The following is an 18,662-nucleotide window of genomic DNA, read 5'->3' on the forward strand; positions in this document are numbered from 1 at the left end:
GTAATTATTAAGATTAAGAAAATATACATTGAGAGTTCAAATTCCTACTCAATGCATCATGTTATTAATACAACTTATCCACTACCTGGTAAGAACGTCACTAAACATGAATTACAATTAAGTAAATGTACAATGTTCATTTAAACACTTTTTGGAGATTTGTAACATTTAATTAAAAAAAAGAATTCCCACAAAAATATTAATTATATATATATTTTTTTAAATGTATCAATGATTTTATTTGCACTCAATCTTGTGCATTCAGCCAATGTATTACACAGCTAATGGCTCTATCAAAACAAAGAATAATGAATAAACATTTTTGGGGGGAAACGCTACCTCAACATGCTTCCTCAGATTTGATGGTGAACTTTTGAACCCAGACATTTACCTGATGAAAGTCATAACTGAAGCAGAACTGTGTGTGTGCTTGATACGTGAAAACAATGATTATTGCTTCTCATGTCAGTCACGCACGTTTGAGCTTCCGTTTCCCATATTCAGTGTGTATAAGATAACATAAAAATTTTATGTACTTTTTAAGTTGCAATAAATTTGTAAGGAGTAAAAAGTACTGTTTTTTTCTTCAGAAATGTAATCAAGTAAAAGTAAAAGTAGTCAGTTTAAATTGTACTTGAATAAAGTAAAAATCCCCCAAAATAATACTTAAGTACAGTAATCAAGTAAAATTACTCAAGTATTTTACACCTCTGATCACATACCAGTAGACACCATTATAGTTTCCATTAAAACCAATACAATTCCCATTATAACCATTAAATCCATTACATTTTCTATTGTGTTTTGGGCAGGGTTCTGTTGTTTTTTTCAGCAGGGCATGGCAAAACCGCCATACACTCGAGTCATAAACATTTTCAGTTTGTAACATTTATGATTTTCTTCCATTTACTATTCGCTCCACTTGTCAAAGTTCACTCAAATGCTATCCAGCCTATGTTTTCAGCTGAATTTCCGAACTGCTCGGTGAAAGCTTGATTCGATTCAATTCGTGACCGATCTTGTGAACAGGTTCAATTGATTCAATGGAAAGATCAAATTCGATCACACAACATGATGTAGCAGCATTTCTCACGGTTTTACGGTTACCTAGGTCTTCTTTAAGTAGGCTATGTAACGATAACTTGCATTTAAACATTTGGTATGAGTTATTCAACCCTCCTAAAAAGTATCTCCCGGTCTTTACGTAACAGAAACTCAAAGTCGTGATACTGACCGGACTCTTCCTTGTATGTCACAAACTGACATAAACTTGCCATAAGCCGAACCTTTTTTAGTTAATAAACGTAAAATATTTTAGCCTATTGGCTCAGTAAACATTGCCTAAACCTAGCTACAAGCGCGACGCGACGCATATAGAACGCTTCCTACACACTCGCTTGTAGCGTTGACAACTTCAGCATTCGAGTATCTCGCGTCGCGTCGGTAGTAGTGTACATGTGGCATTACTGTGCTTCTAATAGGATTCCGGTTTAATCTCTTCGCGTGGCGTAAATCAGGTGCGCTTGTCAGTTTAGTTTGCTCGGTTATTGTTGTCACTTTGTTGTGTTCAGCCCTCTTTAGTTGGCTTATTGCACGCTGATGTTGTAGGCGGGGTTCATAGCTCATATTATCTGTTCATAAGGCGTGTTCTTTGTCCGCGCCTGGGTTGGAGTGTATAATAGTAACGCGTATGGGGAAACTGAAGTTCACAGCTTGAGCTGACTGTTTCCGGAGAGCGTGTGTTCAAATTATATCACGACAGATTTACACTTCGAGTGAAGACAATGGCAGAGAAGAATGGAAAACCAGCATTTGATAAACCTAAGGTCAGTGTCGTTACTGTTATTGTTGTTATTCTTCACATAATGGCTATACATTTGGGGTTGAATGCTGTTTTAATAAACTGATAATAGAGCATAATCAGCACACGTTAAAATGCAACCGATGAGTGTAGATATCTATAAGATTAAGACCTAAAGTCATCTGATGTTTAATAAAGAGGAGGAGACTTAATGTTAAAGGTAATTTCAGTGAAAGTTAAATAAGGAGAAGAAACACAATCATAAAATTTTTGAAACATGTTCATAAAAAGACAATCAAAAACCTCTTGCCATTGCAGCTGATGCATCAAAAGGAACATGTTGATTTATGGCAAAGGAGATGCTCACACTTCTTGGCCTTGCAGGGAGATACATTGTATCTGCCCTTTGGAGTTCTTGTAATGACTGAGCAAGCAGAAGTCAGCTTGAAGAACTGATACAAGAAACATGCCGATAAGCACATAATTTGTGGAAGTGTCAATAACCCATATGAGAGAGTCAACACAATGTCTGCCCTGTACTGCTCTTGTATTACACTGACCATGTGCATCTGGAGGACTGACACCTGCATCACTGAAAGTAGCATTCAAACCTTATTCTTCCTTCTTAAAGTTTCTTTGATAATAATAATTATGGTGTGAATCTACACCATGTGGGCAGTATTGTATAAGAGGCTGCCATTGTAAAGTACAGCATTCTCTTTGGATTCCTCATTGTAAACACATTCAAAAGGCCTTACTCTGTTGTTTAATTTGTGTTTAAGAGGGCAATTTTATTGTGATTTGTAGAAGTCCTAACAAAGAGCTACAATCATTGTAGGCGGTCAACAGTTTACCATTCCTTGACTAAATCACACCCTTCATAAAACTTGTTATATCAGAAATTCAACAGATTAAGTGACACTTAACAGGCAGTAACATCCATATTTTATCAGCCACCCAGGACTTTGTTCCACATCTAATGATTACATGATTATTCACAGTGAAACAATACAGAAAGGTCACGTTGCTTGTTTTTTAATTGCTAACTGACAATAAGTGCTTTATGCAGTACTATCCAGTGACATTTTATAGAATACTTTTTCAATTGTAATCCAAGCACAACAATGAATCACTCATCTGTACACAAAAACACACCTTTAACAACCAGGCAGTATTTTCATAACAAACTTTGCAGCTTTTAAGAGTCATCTGATTCCATAATGTGAGCGGTTGCAAGCAAGTCAGCCTTATAAATATTTAAACAACATGCAGTCCATGCATATTCAACCCCACCCTATTACGTGACATTAACATTAGACCAACTACAGTAGTCGTTTGCAATGCACATTTGAACCTATTCAAGTATGAAGAGGGTGACAGCTTAGGCTTGTACAGACAAGACAGTTTTTCCACTTGAACGTCTTCCTTTTGATATTTGAGCACACATGGCTTACATGATGGCAGGGAAAACATCCGTGGTAGAGCATGCAAAAGTATTGGTCATAATAGTGTACGTAGTGAATGCTTTTGCAGCATAAATGCATAATTTTGGGAACTTTTATATTCAGTGAGTTGTTTATTTTAGTAATTAAACGGACTGCAAGAAGACCCATGAAGAGAGTGCTTGAATTGGGACTCCTGCTCTGTTAATCTGATCCAAGAAACTGAGAGCTAAAGACCAATGAAGTGAAAGCACTCTAGAGGTGACATCATCCTTGTTTAGTTCTGCCAAAGACACAGTGTCATACCAAAAATGGTTTTAATAATCCTGAAAATGGATTCAATTATTCAGGCATGTTTGATATAAAATGTTTTACAAGCAGATGTCTGTTTTAAACGTTATTAGACTCCAAAGCCTCACTTTAGTCTGCTTTTTCTTATGAGCGAGTACTTCACATTCAGTTTTTGTGCTGCAAAAGAATGTAAAGAATAATTTTATTGTCCTGTATCAACCCCAGTTTGCTTTGAGTGCTTTGCGATTACATATATTTACCAGGCGCCTCAAGTAAAGCCTTTACAAAGCGTGAGCATTTCTGTCATTGAACTGGGCTGAAGGTATTGATATCATTTGATATAAAACGCTGCTTGCACACCACTTCTTCCTCTGGGGGTGGGGGAAGGGACTTTACTCTGCAGTGTCATTTCTCGTTTCCAACTGGCCCCTGGAGATCACACTGCTTAATCAGTGTTGACTTCTTTCAGTATCTGGTTCCTATCATACTCGTGAGGGTCTGTTCCTTTTGAAAGTGTCTTTATCTTCTGTGTTAACTGTATCTGAGAGCATAAAGGAAATATGATGCACTGAACAGCCATAGAAAAGAACTGAAAGAACGACATAAAAATGAATCCAATGAAACAGAAAAAAATCACAGCTTTCAGTCAAACGCAATAAAATACTTTTAATCAGACAAGCTGGCATCTTTTCTGTGCATTCTTCAAACTTCAGTGGTAAACTTTATAGTTAGAAGAAAACAATACTCACAGTGGTATGATGACAAGCAAATGTACAACTCTTGTACCCAAATTATACAATGTAAAAAAAGAAGGCACAAACCAAATGCTTTAGTCACTGGTTAAACATACTATCAGAGCAGCTGATGCCACATGGAGGGTTTTTTCATTCTCTAACAGACAAGACTTAATGGGTTTCTCTTTATGGTTTGTCTCTATCCTCTCCTTGCTGTTGGTTTCACAGCTGCTGGTGAAGTGGGGTCACAATTTAATTTGGTCATCTGTCAGGACAACTCTCAATACGTCTTAGTAGATTGGAGCCGTTACATTCACTTCTCTCACAGCTCTCCCTGGCATCTCTGGCCTTTCCACTGAACTTATTTCACCCAGTCATGCATTCCTCATTCTAGATGTGCTCCACGAGGAGCATTTCACAGCTGCGCAGGAAGAAGACTCCTCTAACCATCTGAATATGACAGGCTTGTCAGCATTTGTCACGTGGCTGAGTGGTGTGAAAAAGTGGGCGTTGTATTTTATTCCTGTTCTTTTATCTTTGCAGATTGAGCTACATGTGCATCTTGATGGTGCTATTCGAATAAAGACCATTGTAGAAGTAGCAAAGTAAGTGACGTATTCCAATTACACACTGTGATAAATACACTGAAAAACATTCATTTAAATGTCTTTCCTTGTGACTCAGAAGCTCCTTAAAGGAAGAGTTCACAAAAATGTAAAAATATTATTTACTCAGAAATATTATTTTAATAATAATTTATATAATTAGCCATTATATTAGTAGTAAGCATTTAATAATATTGAGTATATTCATTATTTAATATTATTTTTATTGCATTTGTATGTTAAATTTTCACCTTCACTGCAGCTCTAACATAAAATATGATCTACTTACAATGCTTTTATGGATTTATACAATGATTAATTTTGACAGCCTGTGGTCAGTAATGAAGTTGTGATCTATTTTTGACTGAGAATTAAAGATTTTTTTAATTCTTAGGCTATTCAAAGTTATCAGATAAGCTTCAAAATAATTTTTTTATAATGAATCAACAGCACCATGTGTTCTTGGGTAAACCAACATTTCTGTGCTCTTTCCATTAAAACGTTCAAACCCTAACCAGTGACCTCTGGTGTAACTGTGTCTCAGGAGGCGGGGAATCACTCTACCTGCGAATGGCGAGGATGAAATGAGAGACCTGGTCATAATGCATGAGCCGACCACACTCACAGAATTCCTTGGCAAGTTCGATCACTACATGCATGCCATTGCGTAAGTAGTTGTGCCGAGAAAAGATCTGCTGGCTGTAAATAAGTTGTGTTGCTGATTTGCTTGAAGATTGCATGGAAGCCTAAGTTTTTGCACCAACAACAGTTACATTTTAGTTTCTCAGGACTATTCTCCCCTCACAGAAAAAAGGTTTCTAAACAGCAATTTTATGTTTTGGCGAATTTGTATTATCTTTTTTTACCTTTTCGTACAATCTGCCACTGACGATTAGGTTTATGTGTGGACCTTCATGCTTGTTGTTTTTATAATAATCATTAGTTTTCATACAAATAACATTTTATGAATTCATACTAAATCACCACTTCATAAAAATCTTATGATATCGAGTTCGGGTTCAATAATTGCTCTTTTTTTTGACAGTTTGAAAGTTGCGATGCCCTTTCAAATATTTCATACTAAAATCTACCATTTAGGAACTAATATGTACAGTTTAGAAACTGATACTGTATGTACCTGTAAGGTACTAATTAGAGATGAATAAGGTACAAAGTACAGCTTTGCCCAGTGACAGCTTTTGTACCTTTTTTTTTTTTTAAGAGTGTATGATTTCATAGTATATTTTTAGATCTCTTTCAATCTGAGAAAATCCTCATGAATCAGATGATTCTAGGCCACTCTATGCTGTTGCACCCTTCACCACATGGAAGTATATTATAAATTCCATTGATGTTAACTCAATTACTGGCACAAATCTGAAGCATTGCTCAAGTGGTTAACAAGCAAGAGAGCCTCACCATATCGCTAGTGGTCAATACACCCTCAAGGGCATGGTATCCTTTCTGATGTCCTGCAGACATCTTTACATGCAGCTCATGTACACCTTCATGTCATGTCACTATAGCAACTGACATATAACCTCTGCACAGGCTTTTCTGTTGCCCTTGCACACAGTCTTCTAAACAAGAGTCAGATAATGAGGCAGTTTCTACACGTTTCCACTCAGATTCACGAACGTGAGAGACAGATGCTTTGACATGAAGACCTGAAAAGCAGTGCAGCTGGTAGTTTTTTGGGGCTGGCATCTGACATGCTTCATTGAAAATGAACCTCTAGCCCTCAGAAGCTTTAAAAGAGCCTTGTTTGCAGCATGCGCCTCCCCCACAACAACATGGGGAACTCGCTAGCTGTTTTTGGCACCCACTAGGCTCTTTATTGTCCAGTGTTGTAGACAGGCTCAATGCATGTCATGTGGTGTAACCTGAAAACATGCTTTGTTGCAATCAAATAGCCCTTTTATTTAGCACTTTAAAGCATAATGTGACTCAGAGAGGGAATTCCCAAAAATTTTAAAATGTGCAAGTGAGCTGTTTAAAATAAGTATCGTAGCATAAGCATTACTGATTTGTACAAATGATTATGGCCTTTGGTATCTTGCTCCAGCTGTGGGTGTTCTTGGAACAAGTGCATGGTTATGCAATAAAGAAGGATTTTATGACTGTGTAAGTGAAAGTAACCTCTAGTTCATTCAGTTAATTCAATCATTCACATAACAGCTCTCTGAAGCATGTGCTATCTTTGTCCATAAATGAAGAAGTCATGAATGCTATAATTTTATGACATCATAAAACAACTCGAGCATTTATAGTCCACTTCAATCTGTTTGAATATTAGATGATGCAGATGATGTTTTATGATGATGTTTGATGTTTTGGGCCACTTTAACGACATACAAACACAAACACACACATATATACACACACACACACATATATATACATATTCATATGTATGTATATGTATGTGTGTAGGTCTTGAAAGGTGGCGAGGGGCTGTCAGGGTGGGGGTGGGGCTGTCATGCTATCTTATCTGTTTCATGTTCCATCTGCAGAGGGGACAGAGAGGCCATCAAGAGGATAGCTTACGAGTTTGTTGAGACAAAGGCCGAAGAGGGAGTGATCTATGTTGAAGCCAGATACAGCCCTCATCTGCTGGCCAACAAGGGAGTGGATCCTCTTCCTTGGGACCAAAAACCGTATGTGTACCTTATTTGCTCTAATCAAAAGCTGTTTTATGGCATGTATTGTTTATTGTTCTTATGTTACAACAATCGTGCTGGTTTACATTTTCTCTTGCACAATAACCCTGTTCTGTTCTCGTCTTTGTTCTTGCCTGTCCTCCCCTCTTCCTCCCAGAGGAGACATCACTCCCGATGACGTGGTGGACCTGGTGAACCAGGGGTTCAAAGAGGGAGAGAAGGCCTTCAAAACCAAAGTCAGGTCCATTCTGTGCTGCATGCGTCACAGGCCAAGTAATGCACTCTCACCTCTGCTCCACCCATCCACCCCCACCCAGTGTACTGTGTGTTTTAGAGGCAATGCCTCACTGTCATCCTTCATTAAAAACCCATTCATCCGCAGCCGCTGTTTGCTTATGTCCAAATGGTTTTCAATCATCAAGGCACTAGCCGAACCCCCTGCAATTTGGCTCAGAATTTTTTGTTCCCATCTTAAATTCAGTCAAGATGGACTGTTTGGAAATGCTGTAGTGAATTTGGAAGCCTTTGTGATTCATGTGTAATGTATTTTGTTAATAGAGAGACTATTCATGTAACCTTTGAAACTGAAGAGATCTGTCACATACATTCAGAAGTTTGGGGTTATAAGATTTTTTTAATTTTTAATCCGTTATCTGTTGCTCACTTTTATTTGATCAAAATACTGTAAAAACACTAATACTGTGAAATATTATTACAATTTAAAATAACCGTTTTATATTTGAATGTATTAAAAAATGTAATACATTCCAGTGATGGCAGAGCTGATTTTTAGCAGTTGTTACTCGAGTCTTCAGTGTCACATGAGTGTTTTGTTGCTCAAGAAACGGTTATTATTAATGTTGAAAACAGTTAATAGAATTACAGGATTCTTTTATGAATAGAAAGTTAAAAATAACAGCATTTATTTGAAATTTAGTAACCAAATTATTTACTGTCATTTTGATCAATTTAATGTATCCTTGCTGAAAAAGAAAATTACCTATTTATTTAAAAAAAAAAAACACACAAAAAAACAAATCTTATTGACCCCAAACATTTGAATGGTGAGGAGTTAACAGTCATCCATTCGGAAAGTTTCAGTTCTTTCATTTTGGAAAAAAAGCAAAACTATGCCACATAACATATATAATATTTTTGAACATATCAATTATTTTTATTACAGATACACTTGATACATTTTCTATGATTGGGGGCCAATATTATATGTATACATGTATTATATTAATTTGCTGTCAGTTAGACCAATATTTATTCCAGTCCAAATTGCATCATATATATATACACACACACACACACACACACACACACACACATACATACAGTGTATATATATAGTGGGGGAAATAAGTATTCAACACTTGAACAAATCTTTTATTAAACACATTTACAGTGCAGCAGTTCACATGAAATTTTGACCAGATGTTGGTATTAACTCAAGTAATTTACACAGAGAAAAAATATTGAATATTACAATCCATAAAAAAAGTTGTGTAATAAAGTGAAATGACACAGGAAAAAAGTATTGAACACACTAACTGAGATTATACTTAATACTTGGTGGAAAAGCCTTTGTTTGCAATAACAGCTTTAAGACGCTTCCTGTATGAACAAACTAATCGTTCACAGTGCGCAGGTGGGATTTTGGTCCATTCTTCTAAACAGACTGTCTTCACATCTTGAATGTTCCGCGGGGCCCTCTTGTGAATCTTGATCTTCAGTTCCTTCCATAAATTCTCTATTGGGTTTAAGTCTGGTGATTGACTGGGCCATTCCAACAACTTTATTTTCTTCTTCTGGAACCAATTCAGAGTCTCCTTTGCAGTATGTTTTGGATCATTGTCCTGCTGGAATGTCCATCCATGTCTCATCCTCATAATCCTGGCAGATGGTAACAGATTCACCTCAAGAATTTCTCAGTACATGGCTCCATTCATCTTCCCTTCAATAACATGGATTCAGCCAGTACCATGAGAAGAAAAACAGCCCCATACCATGATGCTTCCACCTCCAAACTTCACTGTTGGTATGGTATTTTTAGGGTCATATGCAGAGCCATTTCTCCTCCAAACATGGCGTGTGGTATTATTGCCAAAAAGCTCAATTTTTGTCTCATCTGACGAGACTACATTCTCCCAGTAATTTACAGGGTTGTCCAAATGTTTTGTAGCAAACATCAAACGAGCTTCAACATGCCTTTTCTTAAAAAATTGAGCCTTCCGAGGTGAGCGTGCATGGAGGCCGTGGCGGTGGAGTGCATTGCCTATAGTTTTGCTACTGTACCTGCTGCTTCCAAGTCTCTCTGTAGCTCTTCCTGAGTGGTCCTTGGCTCTTGGATTACCCTTCTGATTAACCTTCTGACTCCCTGATCAGAAATCTTTCGAGGAGCTCCTTTGCGTGGCAGGTTGATGGAGTTTTTTTCTTTCCACTTGCGTATAATGGACCCAATGGTGCTTACAGGAACATTTAGGAGTTGTGAAATCCGTCTGTAACCACTACAATTTTTACGCAGCACAACAATCTTGTTGCGAAGATCTTGGGACAGCTCTTTGCCTCTACCCATCATGAGATGTTTGTATTCTTGGTTAAGGCTTTTTCTAACTGATTAACCTGCAACAACCTGGCTGATTCTAATTTGCACAAATAGGAGGTTGAACTAATTAGTGAAATCAGCTGTTGTCTTGCTTTGGTGTAATGCTTTTTCTTTGTGTTTTCAATACTTTTTTCTTCTCCTATTTCACTTCATTAAATATAACTTTTTTATGGATTATAATTTTATGATTTCTTTATCTGTGTAGATTTCTTGAGTTAATACCAACATCTGGTCAAAATTTCATGTGAACTGCTGCACTGTAAATGTGTTTAATAAAAAATGTGTTCAAGTGTTGAATACTTATTTCCCCCACTATATTATATACTATATTATACACACATACACACACAGTGCCGTGAAAAGGTTTTTGCCCCCTTCCTGTTTTTTTTTTTAATTTTTTGCATATGTCACACTTAAAAGATTCAGATCATCAAACAAATGTTAATATTACACAAAGATAATGCAAGTAAATACAAAATGCAGGTTTTAAATTATGATTTCATTTATTAAGGGAAAAAAGCTGTCCAACCCTACCTGGCCCAACGTGAAAAATTAAATTTCACTAGCCAAACCCAGGCCTGATTACTGCCAGACCTGTTGAATCAAGCGATCACTTAAATAGAACCTGTCTGACAAAGTAAAGCATGCTTAAAGAGCAACACATCAACACAACGATCTAAAGAAATTCAAGAACAGACATGTATCAGTCTGGAAAGGGTTATAAAGCCATTTCTAAGGCTTTGGGACTCCAGCAAACCACGGTCAGAGCCATTATCCACAAATGGAGAAAACTTGGAACAGTAGTGAACCTTCCCAGGAGTGGCCGGCCTACCAAAATTACTCAACAAGCGCAACGACAACTCATCCAGGAGGTCATAAAAGAACCCAGAAAAACATCTAAAAGAACTGCAGGCCTCACTTAAGGTCAGAGTTCATGATTCAACAATAAGAAAGAGACTGGGCAAAAACAGCATCCATGGGAGAGTTTCAAGGCAAAAGCCACTGTTGACCAAAAAGAACACAATGGCTCATCTCACATTTGCCAAAAAATATCTTAATTTTCCCCAAGACTTTGGGCAAATATTCTGTGGACTGATGAGACAAAAGTTGACCTTTTTGGAAGGTGTGTGTCCTGTTACATCTGGTGTAAAACCAACACAGCATTTCATAAAAAGAACATCATACCAACAGTCAAACATGGTGGTGGTAGTGTGATGGTCTGAGGCTGCTTTGCAGCTTCTGGACCTGGACAACATGCCATAATTGATGGAACCATGAATTCTGCACTCTATCAGAAAATCCTGAAGGAGAATGTCCGGCCGTCAGTTTGTGACCTCAAGCTCAAGCGCACTTGGGTTATGCAGCAGGACAATGATCCCAAACACACCAGTAAGTCCACCTCTGAATGGCTCAAGAAAAACAAAATTAAGGTTTTGGAGTGGCCAAGTCAAAGTCTGGGCTTAAATCCAATTGAGATGCTGTGGCATGACCTCAAACAGACCATTCATGCTCAAAAACCCTCCAATGTGGCTGAATTAAAATAATTCTGCAAAGAATTCATCCACAGCGACATAGACTCATTGCCAGTTATCGCAAACGCTTGATTGCAGTTGTTGTTGCAAAGGTTGGCACAACCAGTTATTAGATTTAGGAGCAATTACTTTTTCACATAGTGCCAAGCAGGTTTAGACAGCTTTTTTCCCTTAATAAATGAAATCATTGTTTCAACTGCATTTTGTATTTACTTGGGTTATCTTTGTGTAATATTAAAATTTGTTTGATGATCTGAATCATTCAAGTGTGACAAACATGCAAAAAAATTTGAAAAACAGGAATACATAAGTATACACACACACACACACACACACACACATACATACATACATATTATTCAAATATAAACACTATCATATTAAATCATAATTCAGAATACTATAAAACTATGGATTCATAATACTATAAATCTATAAAATTCTAAATCATTTTACAGAATTGGCCATATCATGTAATTATTGGGATATACAGTATCTTACAGAAGTAAGTACACTCCAGCGGCAACCTGTGAAGTTCTGGTGAACTCCATGCCCAAGAGGTTTAAGGCAGTGCTGGAAAATAATGGTAGCCACACAAAATATTGACACTTTGGGCCCAATTTGGACATTTTCACTTAGGGGTGTACTCACTTTTGTGGCCAACGGTTTAGACATTAATGGCTGTGTGTTGAGTTATTTTGAGGGGAAAGCAAATTTACACTGTTATACAAGCTGTACACTCACTACTTTACATTATAGCAAAGTGTCATTTCTTCAGTGCTGTCACATGAAAAGATATAATAAAATATTGACAAAAATGTGAGGGGTGTACTCACTTCTGTGAGATACTGTATATGCAGCATATATCATATGAGGAAATGATAATACACTCACATCATTGACCGTTACATTCTAATGCTTATTTTTGCTGTAGACTGGTCTATGGACGTAGTTGAGCTGTGTAAAAAGTATCATAAAGATGGTGTTGTGGCAATAGACCTAGCAGGAGATGAATCCCTGATCTGCGAGTCACACTCAGGACACAAGAGAGCATTTGAGGTAAGAAAACACACACACACACACACACACACACAAACAGTCCATATGAGCTGTGTTTGCAAAATGTTGGCTGCATTTTTCTCTGTAGACCATCTAGATTAAACTCATCTTTATTAGGCCTGTTACAAAACAGGATTTGCAGAATTTGACAGAACATAATAATTATATAATTATATAATAATTGTATGTCTTATCAGCATAACATTTTGTCAAGGTCTTTTTCCCCTGAATTCCCTGATGGTGAATTACCTAGCATGTACAAGTCTAACATCACAGTAAAACAGTTTGATTAGTTGATGTATTTAAAACGTATAGAGATTTAACTGTACTTTGTCGACTTGGAAAATTGTATAATCCCCAATTTAAATAACACATACACAGAGACATCCGTTTATACCATTCGCGTGCTAAAAGCCGCAGATGAGATCCGGAAACAAAACAAGTTCCTTATCATCCCGTGATCTAAATTGAATCTTACAAACACAGTGTTTGAAAGCAGTACATGCTACAGATGCTGTGTTTGGATACTGCTTGTTTTTTTCCCCATCTTCAGAAAAGCAGATGTTGCTGGCAGTGTTCTAGCTGTGGGTTCACTGTTTTGTTTTTGACAGGAAGCCGTCAGAAGTGAGGTGCACAGAACAGTGCACGCAGGAGAAGTGGGCCCTGCCAGTGTAGTGAAGGAGGTACGAGTTTCCGCTTTTTCTCAGCATTTATTATCATGTATTCAGCAAGAACACAATAACCACTCAAAATGTGCTTCTCACGGAAACAACAATTCACGCTATCTGTTGTACAGATGGAAAATTGTGTAACACTGCTGAGTCTGTTTTTTAACTAGATATTCTGTGAGGAAATTCTGTCTGTGAAGTACATTTCCTTCCCAAGTACTAAATCATAAAAGGCAGATATTTTAGAAAACACCACAACCACTCAGCTCATTTTTCAAAATGTCACTCCACAAGAAAACACCCTCGGATCCGAAACTATGTGCCAACTCTTTCCATAATGTTCCCTCCCTTTGCAGGCTGTGGAAGTTCTGAAAGCAGAACGCATTGGACATGGATACCACACGCTTGAAGATCAAGCCCTGTATAAACGACTGCTCCACCAAAACATGCATTTTGAGGTAAGACAGGATGGCAGCTTTCTGACAGTTACAGAAATCACTTCGAGATACATTTACATCATTAGTCAGTATATCTGCATGTTGCACCAGACCTCATTCTTGGTCAAAGTGCTCACATACAGTAATGACCCAATTAGGTCATTAACAAAGTAGCTTCTGAAAACAATGAAGATAAAGTTGTCATCACTTATCTGAGCCCTTTTTAATGACTTTTAACTAAGTTTTGTTATTTACTTATGTTTTTACATACATTATCTTTGAAAAAAAAATGGTCACAGATAATCAGACCTTATTGCACACATTATGAGCACTTACTTCACTGATATCTTTCTTACGTAACAACAGCTCATGGTTTCATTAGCTGTATGCTCCATGGCCTGAACTGGGTGTGTCAGATTAATGAGACGCATAGTTTGTATTGATGAGACAGAAACAGGAGTGAGAAACACTGAGTGGAAGATTTCCTGAAACATAATCTCATGCTGCCCTCTGGCGGACAGTTTTTAAACATCTGTGTTTATAAATGTGTCTGTCACTGGACAGTCTCTCAGTTTACTAATATTTATATTTTCGCTACCAGAATATTTATGAGATGTTTAAAGAAGGTTATTAATCTACACAATGTTTAGCGTCACTGTGATCCTGATGCTGTATCTGTGTGGTCTTTCTCTAGATTTGTCCTGTCTCTAGCAGACTGACAGGAGCCTGTGACCCAGACTTCACTAAACACCCTCTCATCACGTGAGAATAGGTTTATTTACTTTACTGTTTACTTTTTAATGCATGTTCCCGGTCTCACTGTGAACAATTTAATGGTGCAAGTTATTCCACTTTTCCATTAACATCGGTTAGGCTATTAGATAATACTGTTAACAAACAGCCAAGTAGCTATTTTAGCACTACTTTAGCAAACTTCCGTTCAGTCTGACTTCCGTTGCATTTCAGCATCCAATTTGTTTATTAAGAATAAAATAAAGTACTACTGTGCATTTTTCCTCAATGCCTATCATGTTTCACTTAGAAATACGGCACATTATAGAATTAAAATGGACAATTTACATTGGGCTTTTCATACTGCACTTAAAGGTATAGTTCACCCAAAAATGAAAATTACCCCTTGATTTGCTCACCCTTAAGCCATCCTAGGTGTATATGAACACAACCTGAGTTATATTAAAAATATCCTGGCTCCTCCAAGCTTCATAATGGCAGTGAATGGCCAATAAAGTGCACATTTGTAATTTAGAAGTGTGCCTAGTGCCAGGTTACAGCCTCTTTTACGTTGCCAAACTTTTGCAATGTTTCTTGCCGTTTTGGCTTTATAGGTGGCCAAACTAGTTCAAGTTTGAAAAGTCTTGCTGTATGTTTCAGATTCAAGAAGGACAAAGCTAACTACTCCTTAAATACAGATGACCCTACCATCTTCAACTCCACCTTGATCTCAGACTACCAGGTGGTGCAGAAATACATGGATTTCACTGAAGAGGAGTTCAAGAGACTGGTGAGACAATTTGCCAAAACAGGCTCTCTAATGGACTCTGGTCATGGCAAAAGTGACTTGAATTATCTTGTCTGCTTCTGTTTTCACAGAATATAAATGCAGCCAAGTCCTGCTTTCTTCCTGCGAAGGAGAAAAAGGAGCTTCTTGAACAACTCTATGAGGCCTATGGCATGCTGGAAAAAACAGGCTTTTGAGCTCAGTACTGTTATAAACAAGTATGCAGCAAGCAGAGCCTTTCGGGACATTTGCCTTCTCACACATGATTGTGGATCCTGATTCCTTGAAGCTGGAGAACTCGCACACACATTTCTCAGTGAAAGTTTTACACAAAAACAATAAAGACCATACATAAAAACCTCTAACTTTAGAAGTTAACATGCTGTTCATTAAAATAAATGTCATTTATATTTCATTAACCACTGTTACGGCATGCTGGATTTGACCAAATGCTGTTGCCTTTCATCTACATGGACATTTTTACAAGTAATATCTATAGCCTAAACATGAAATATTGGTCTTACGGTATTTCATATTTACTCAAGCCTATGTCACTATACTTTATGCTCTTCTCAATATACACACAGAATATGATCATAATGTAATAAAGAAAACAATCTTTATATAAAGCATGTTAAGCTGTATAACGTGAAAGGTGCTGTGAGAATGAAATCAAATAGTACCTCAGCTGTATTCAACAATTTTACAATGGCAATAATTTGTAAATCCAAAACATTAAAGGGTCATTCCACCGAATGGGTGCCATTTCTGTCCCCAGGACATGATAGGTACAAACATGCATAAAAATTAACTATAAAATACATTTTATTATTAAGCAAAGTGTCCTGCACATTAATCTAACTGCAAATTTAAAATATATAAATTAAAACAATTATTAAAAACTACCTAAAACACTGAAAATACAGCATTTGTACATGTCCCCAGTGTCTAACGCTACATTTTAACGTGAAATATAATGTTTAAAATTATATTTAAGAAATCATTTTTATTTAGCATTTTTGTGTACCTCCATATCCCATCTGTGCTTTAAATACATTTATTTCAAAATAAATGTATAATATTTGGGATAAAATACACATTTTAGTCGTGTCCCCAGGTTTTCACTCAGTCCTGTTACCCTAACACATTCCCCCCTCTAAAAAACTGGGAACATTCCACAAGACACATTTTCAACATAATATTGCAACATCTGGATCTTCTGAAGGCAATGAAACGATCGGAAGCATGTGGTCTTATTTTCTTTTCTGTATATTTGATGATATTGTAACGGTGGCTGGGAGCGTCATTATAAATATACTGCCCTGTTACCTAAATTATTTCTTAGATGTTACTTGTTTATTTTAAAAATACAAATCTTTGGTGAATCACTATAATTTGCGGAGTACTCTCATAATATTAGCATGTACTCCATGTGGCTAGATTATATGTGTTTGCTCATTTTATCCTAAAATCTCAATCCTGTTACTCATATATCCTATACTTGTATATAGTAACAGGAGTAAGTAGCGTCATCAGATTTATTAATGTAAATATCAGGCTACATCCATATTAATCTAGACAAACCATTGTTCTCAAAGTTTTGGCCTTCTATCCACACTGAGACAATTCTTTTGCCCAGAGAAAACTTGGTTGTTCCCGCATTTTGTGTTTTATATTACATTACTGCAAGTATGACAGAAAATGTATGATTTCTGTCCTGTGGCAATTATGTATTAGACTCATATATGGAATGGCGTTTGAGTGTGAGCTAACAAAACAATATCCACAGGAAAAACTGAAAATATATTATTTAAGTTTATTATTTTTTCATTATTTATATCTTATCTTATAACTCATCCTCTACCCCCAAACATAACCCTAACAAAAACCTCTGCAGACCACTAGATTTAAATAGCAACAATGATTTGGCCTTTTTTAGCAGCGAGGTCAGCTCACTAGTTGATGTTCAACACTCTTCACTATCGGTGCGAGCATTAATACCTCACATGTGTAGTCAAACCTGTATACTAATATAATGGATACTCCTTCCTGTTACCCATTTCATTGCGGTTTCTAAATAGTTTTTCTTTAAAAACTAAAGTTAAACCACTATTTTTTAAATTAAGTTTGTTCCATAATTTATCCCATTGTTTAATAAATTTCATCATAGAAAATAGCTAAACTTGAGGTTTGAGTCGCCTTTAAAATGAAAAAACAAAAAAGGGTTTGTGTACTTTAAAAAAACAAACAAAAAAAAAACACCTTGTGTAGATAAAAAGTGAAGAATCTTTTTTGACCATGAAACCAACAATTTCCTTAAAATAAACACCTGCCTGAGGGGGAAATGAAGGAATTTGTTGACATTTTTAAACATGCTTTTTAAAAAGACATTAGAGTTTTGATAACAGGACTGAGAAAAATGCATCTATCTTCCATTTAAAATAAAATAAAGTTACCTGAGATGGACCAATAAAGATTTTGAATAGTTAAACGTGTATTACTAGACTCAGTCTTTAAAAAAGATAGAAAATTATTATTATTATTTTTTTTTTTTGAAGAGTTTTGGAAGCAAATGGTACCCATTCGGGGGAATGGCCCTAAACTAGAATATGATCTTATATTTGGTGCTCATCTAATGTATATTGTACACGGGTAAGAGCTGATTATTAATATTAAAGTTATTATTAGATGTTTGATGATGAAATGCTGTGCAAAACCCCTTTAAATTTTGTCGCTCTTTTATTCCAACACCAGAGGGCATTTACCAAAAGACGGTTCATATAACTCAGGTTTGGAGTTAATCAGCCTAGTGAAAAATAGCTATTTTTTACATTTTGTGTTGTATAGCTTGAACTGCGTAGGAAAACATACTACTTAATACAAAATACTTTTGCATCTGAATGGTTGCGTTGTGTGATTCTTGGCCTGTTTATGACAAAAAAACAACAAAAAAAAGTTTTTAATGTTTTAATTAATAGCGTCTCAATTGGTAAATCGTGGCACTCTGTGACCTGATGTTTACGATTTATACAAGTCTGCTGATTCACATAGTCTAACAGAACAGTGCGATTAATGTCTGAAATTAGTGTCTCTCGTTTCATACAAACGCAACTGGTGCCATCTTGAGTCTCAATTATTAATTGTAGTAAAAACAATTATAAAAAAAGACCTCTGAAGACTTTAATAAAAATGTTATTGTAATTGATGTAGTGTTCGTCTTTTTACTAAGCCACCTGTTTTGTACATTTTAAGTTCGCATAGAACGCATTCCCCTCCACTGCTTCTCAGTTTTTTTTTTCTCTT

General features: G+C 36.4%; 1 protein-coding gene across 1 annotated transcript; it reads left to right on the forward strand.

Moving 5' to 3' along the window:
• The first annotated feature begins 1,077 nt into the window (after positions 1-1,077).
• ada (adenosine deaminase) lies at positions 1,078-18,564 on the forward strand. The gene is made up of 11 exons (XM_058762942.1): positions 1,078-1,826; positions 4,812-4,873; positions 5,418-5,540; positions 7,387-7,530; positions 7,691-7,806; positions 12,611-12,735; positions 13,347-13,418; positions 13,760-13,861; positions 14,535-14,602; positions 15,233-15,362; positions 15,452-18,564. The coding sequence occupies exons 1-11, from the start codon at positions 1,785-1,787 to the stop codon at positions 15,554-15,556; spliced, it is 1,089 nt and encodes a 362-aa protein (XP_058618925.1). The 5' UTR covers positions 1,078-1,784; the 3' UTR covers positions 15,557-18,564.
• The last annotated feature ends 98 nt before the right edge of the window (positions 18,565-18,662 follow it).

Source organism: Onychostoma macrolepis, chromosome 23, assembly GCF_012432095.1.
Source record: "Onychostoma macrolepis isolate SWU-2019 chromosome 23, ASM1243209v1, whole genome shotgun sequence".
Taxonomy (NCBI): domain Eukaryota; kingdom Metazoa; phylum Chordata; class Actinopteri; order Cypriniformes; family Cyprinidae; genus Onychostoma; species Onychostoma macrolepis.

What these genes read in the sequence shown, in the direction of transcription:
- ada (XM_058762942.1), top strand. Translation starts at nt 1,785, where the DNA reads ATGGCAGAGAAGAATGGAAAACCAGCATTTGATAAACCTAAG. An exon ending in ACCATTGTAGAAGTAGCAAA is followed by an intron (nt 4,874 to 5,417) that starts GTAAGTGACGTA and finishes ACTGTGTCTCAG; the next exon opens with GAGGCGGGGAATCACTCTAC. An exon ending in ACCAAAACATGCATTTTGAG is followed by an intron (nt 13,862 to 14,534) that starts GTAAGACAGGAT and finishes GTCTTTCTCTAG; the next exon opens with ATTTGTCCTGTCTCTAGCAG.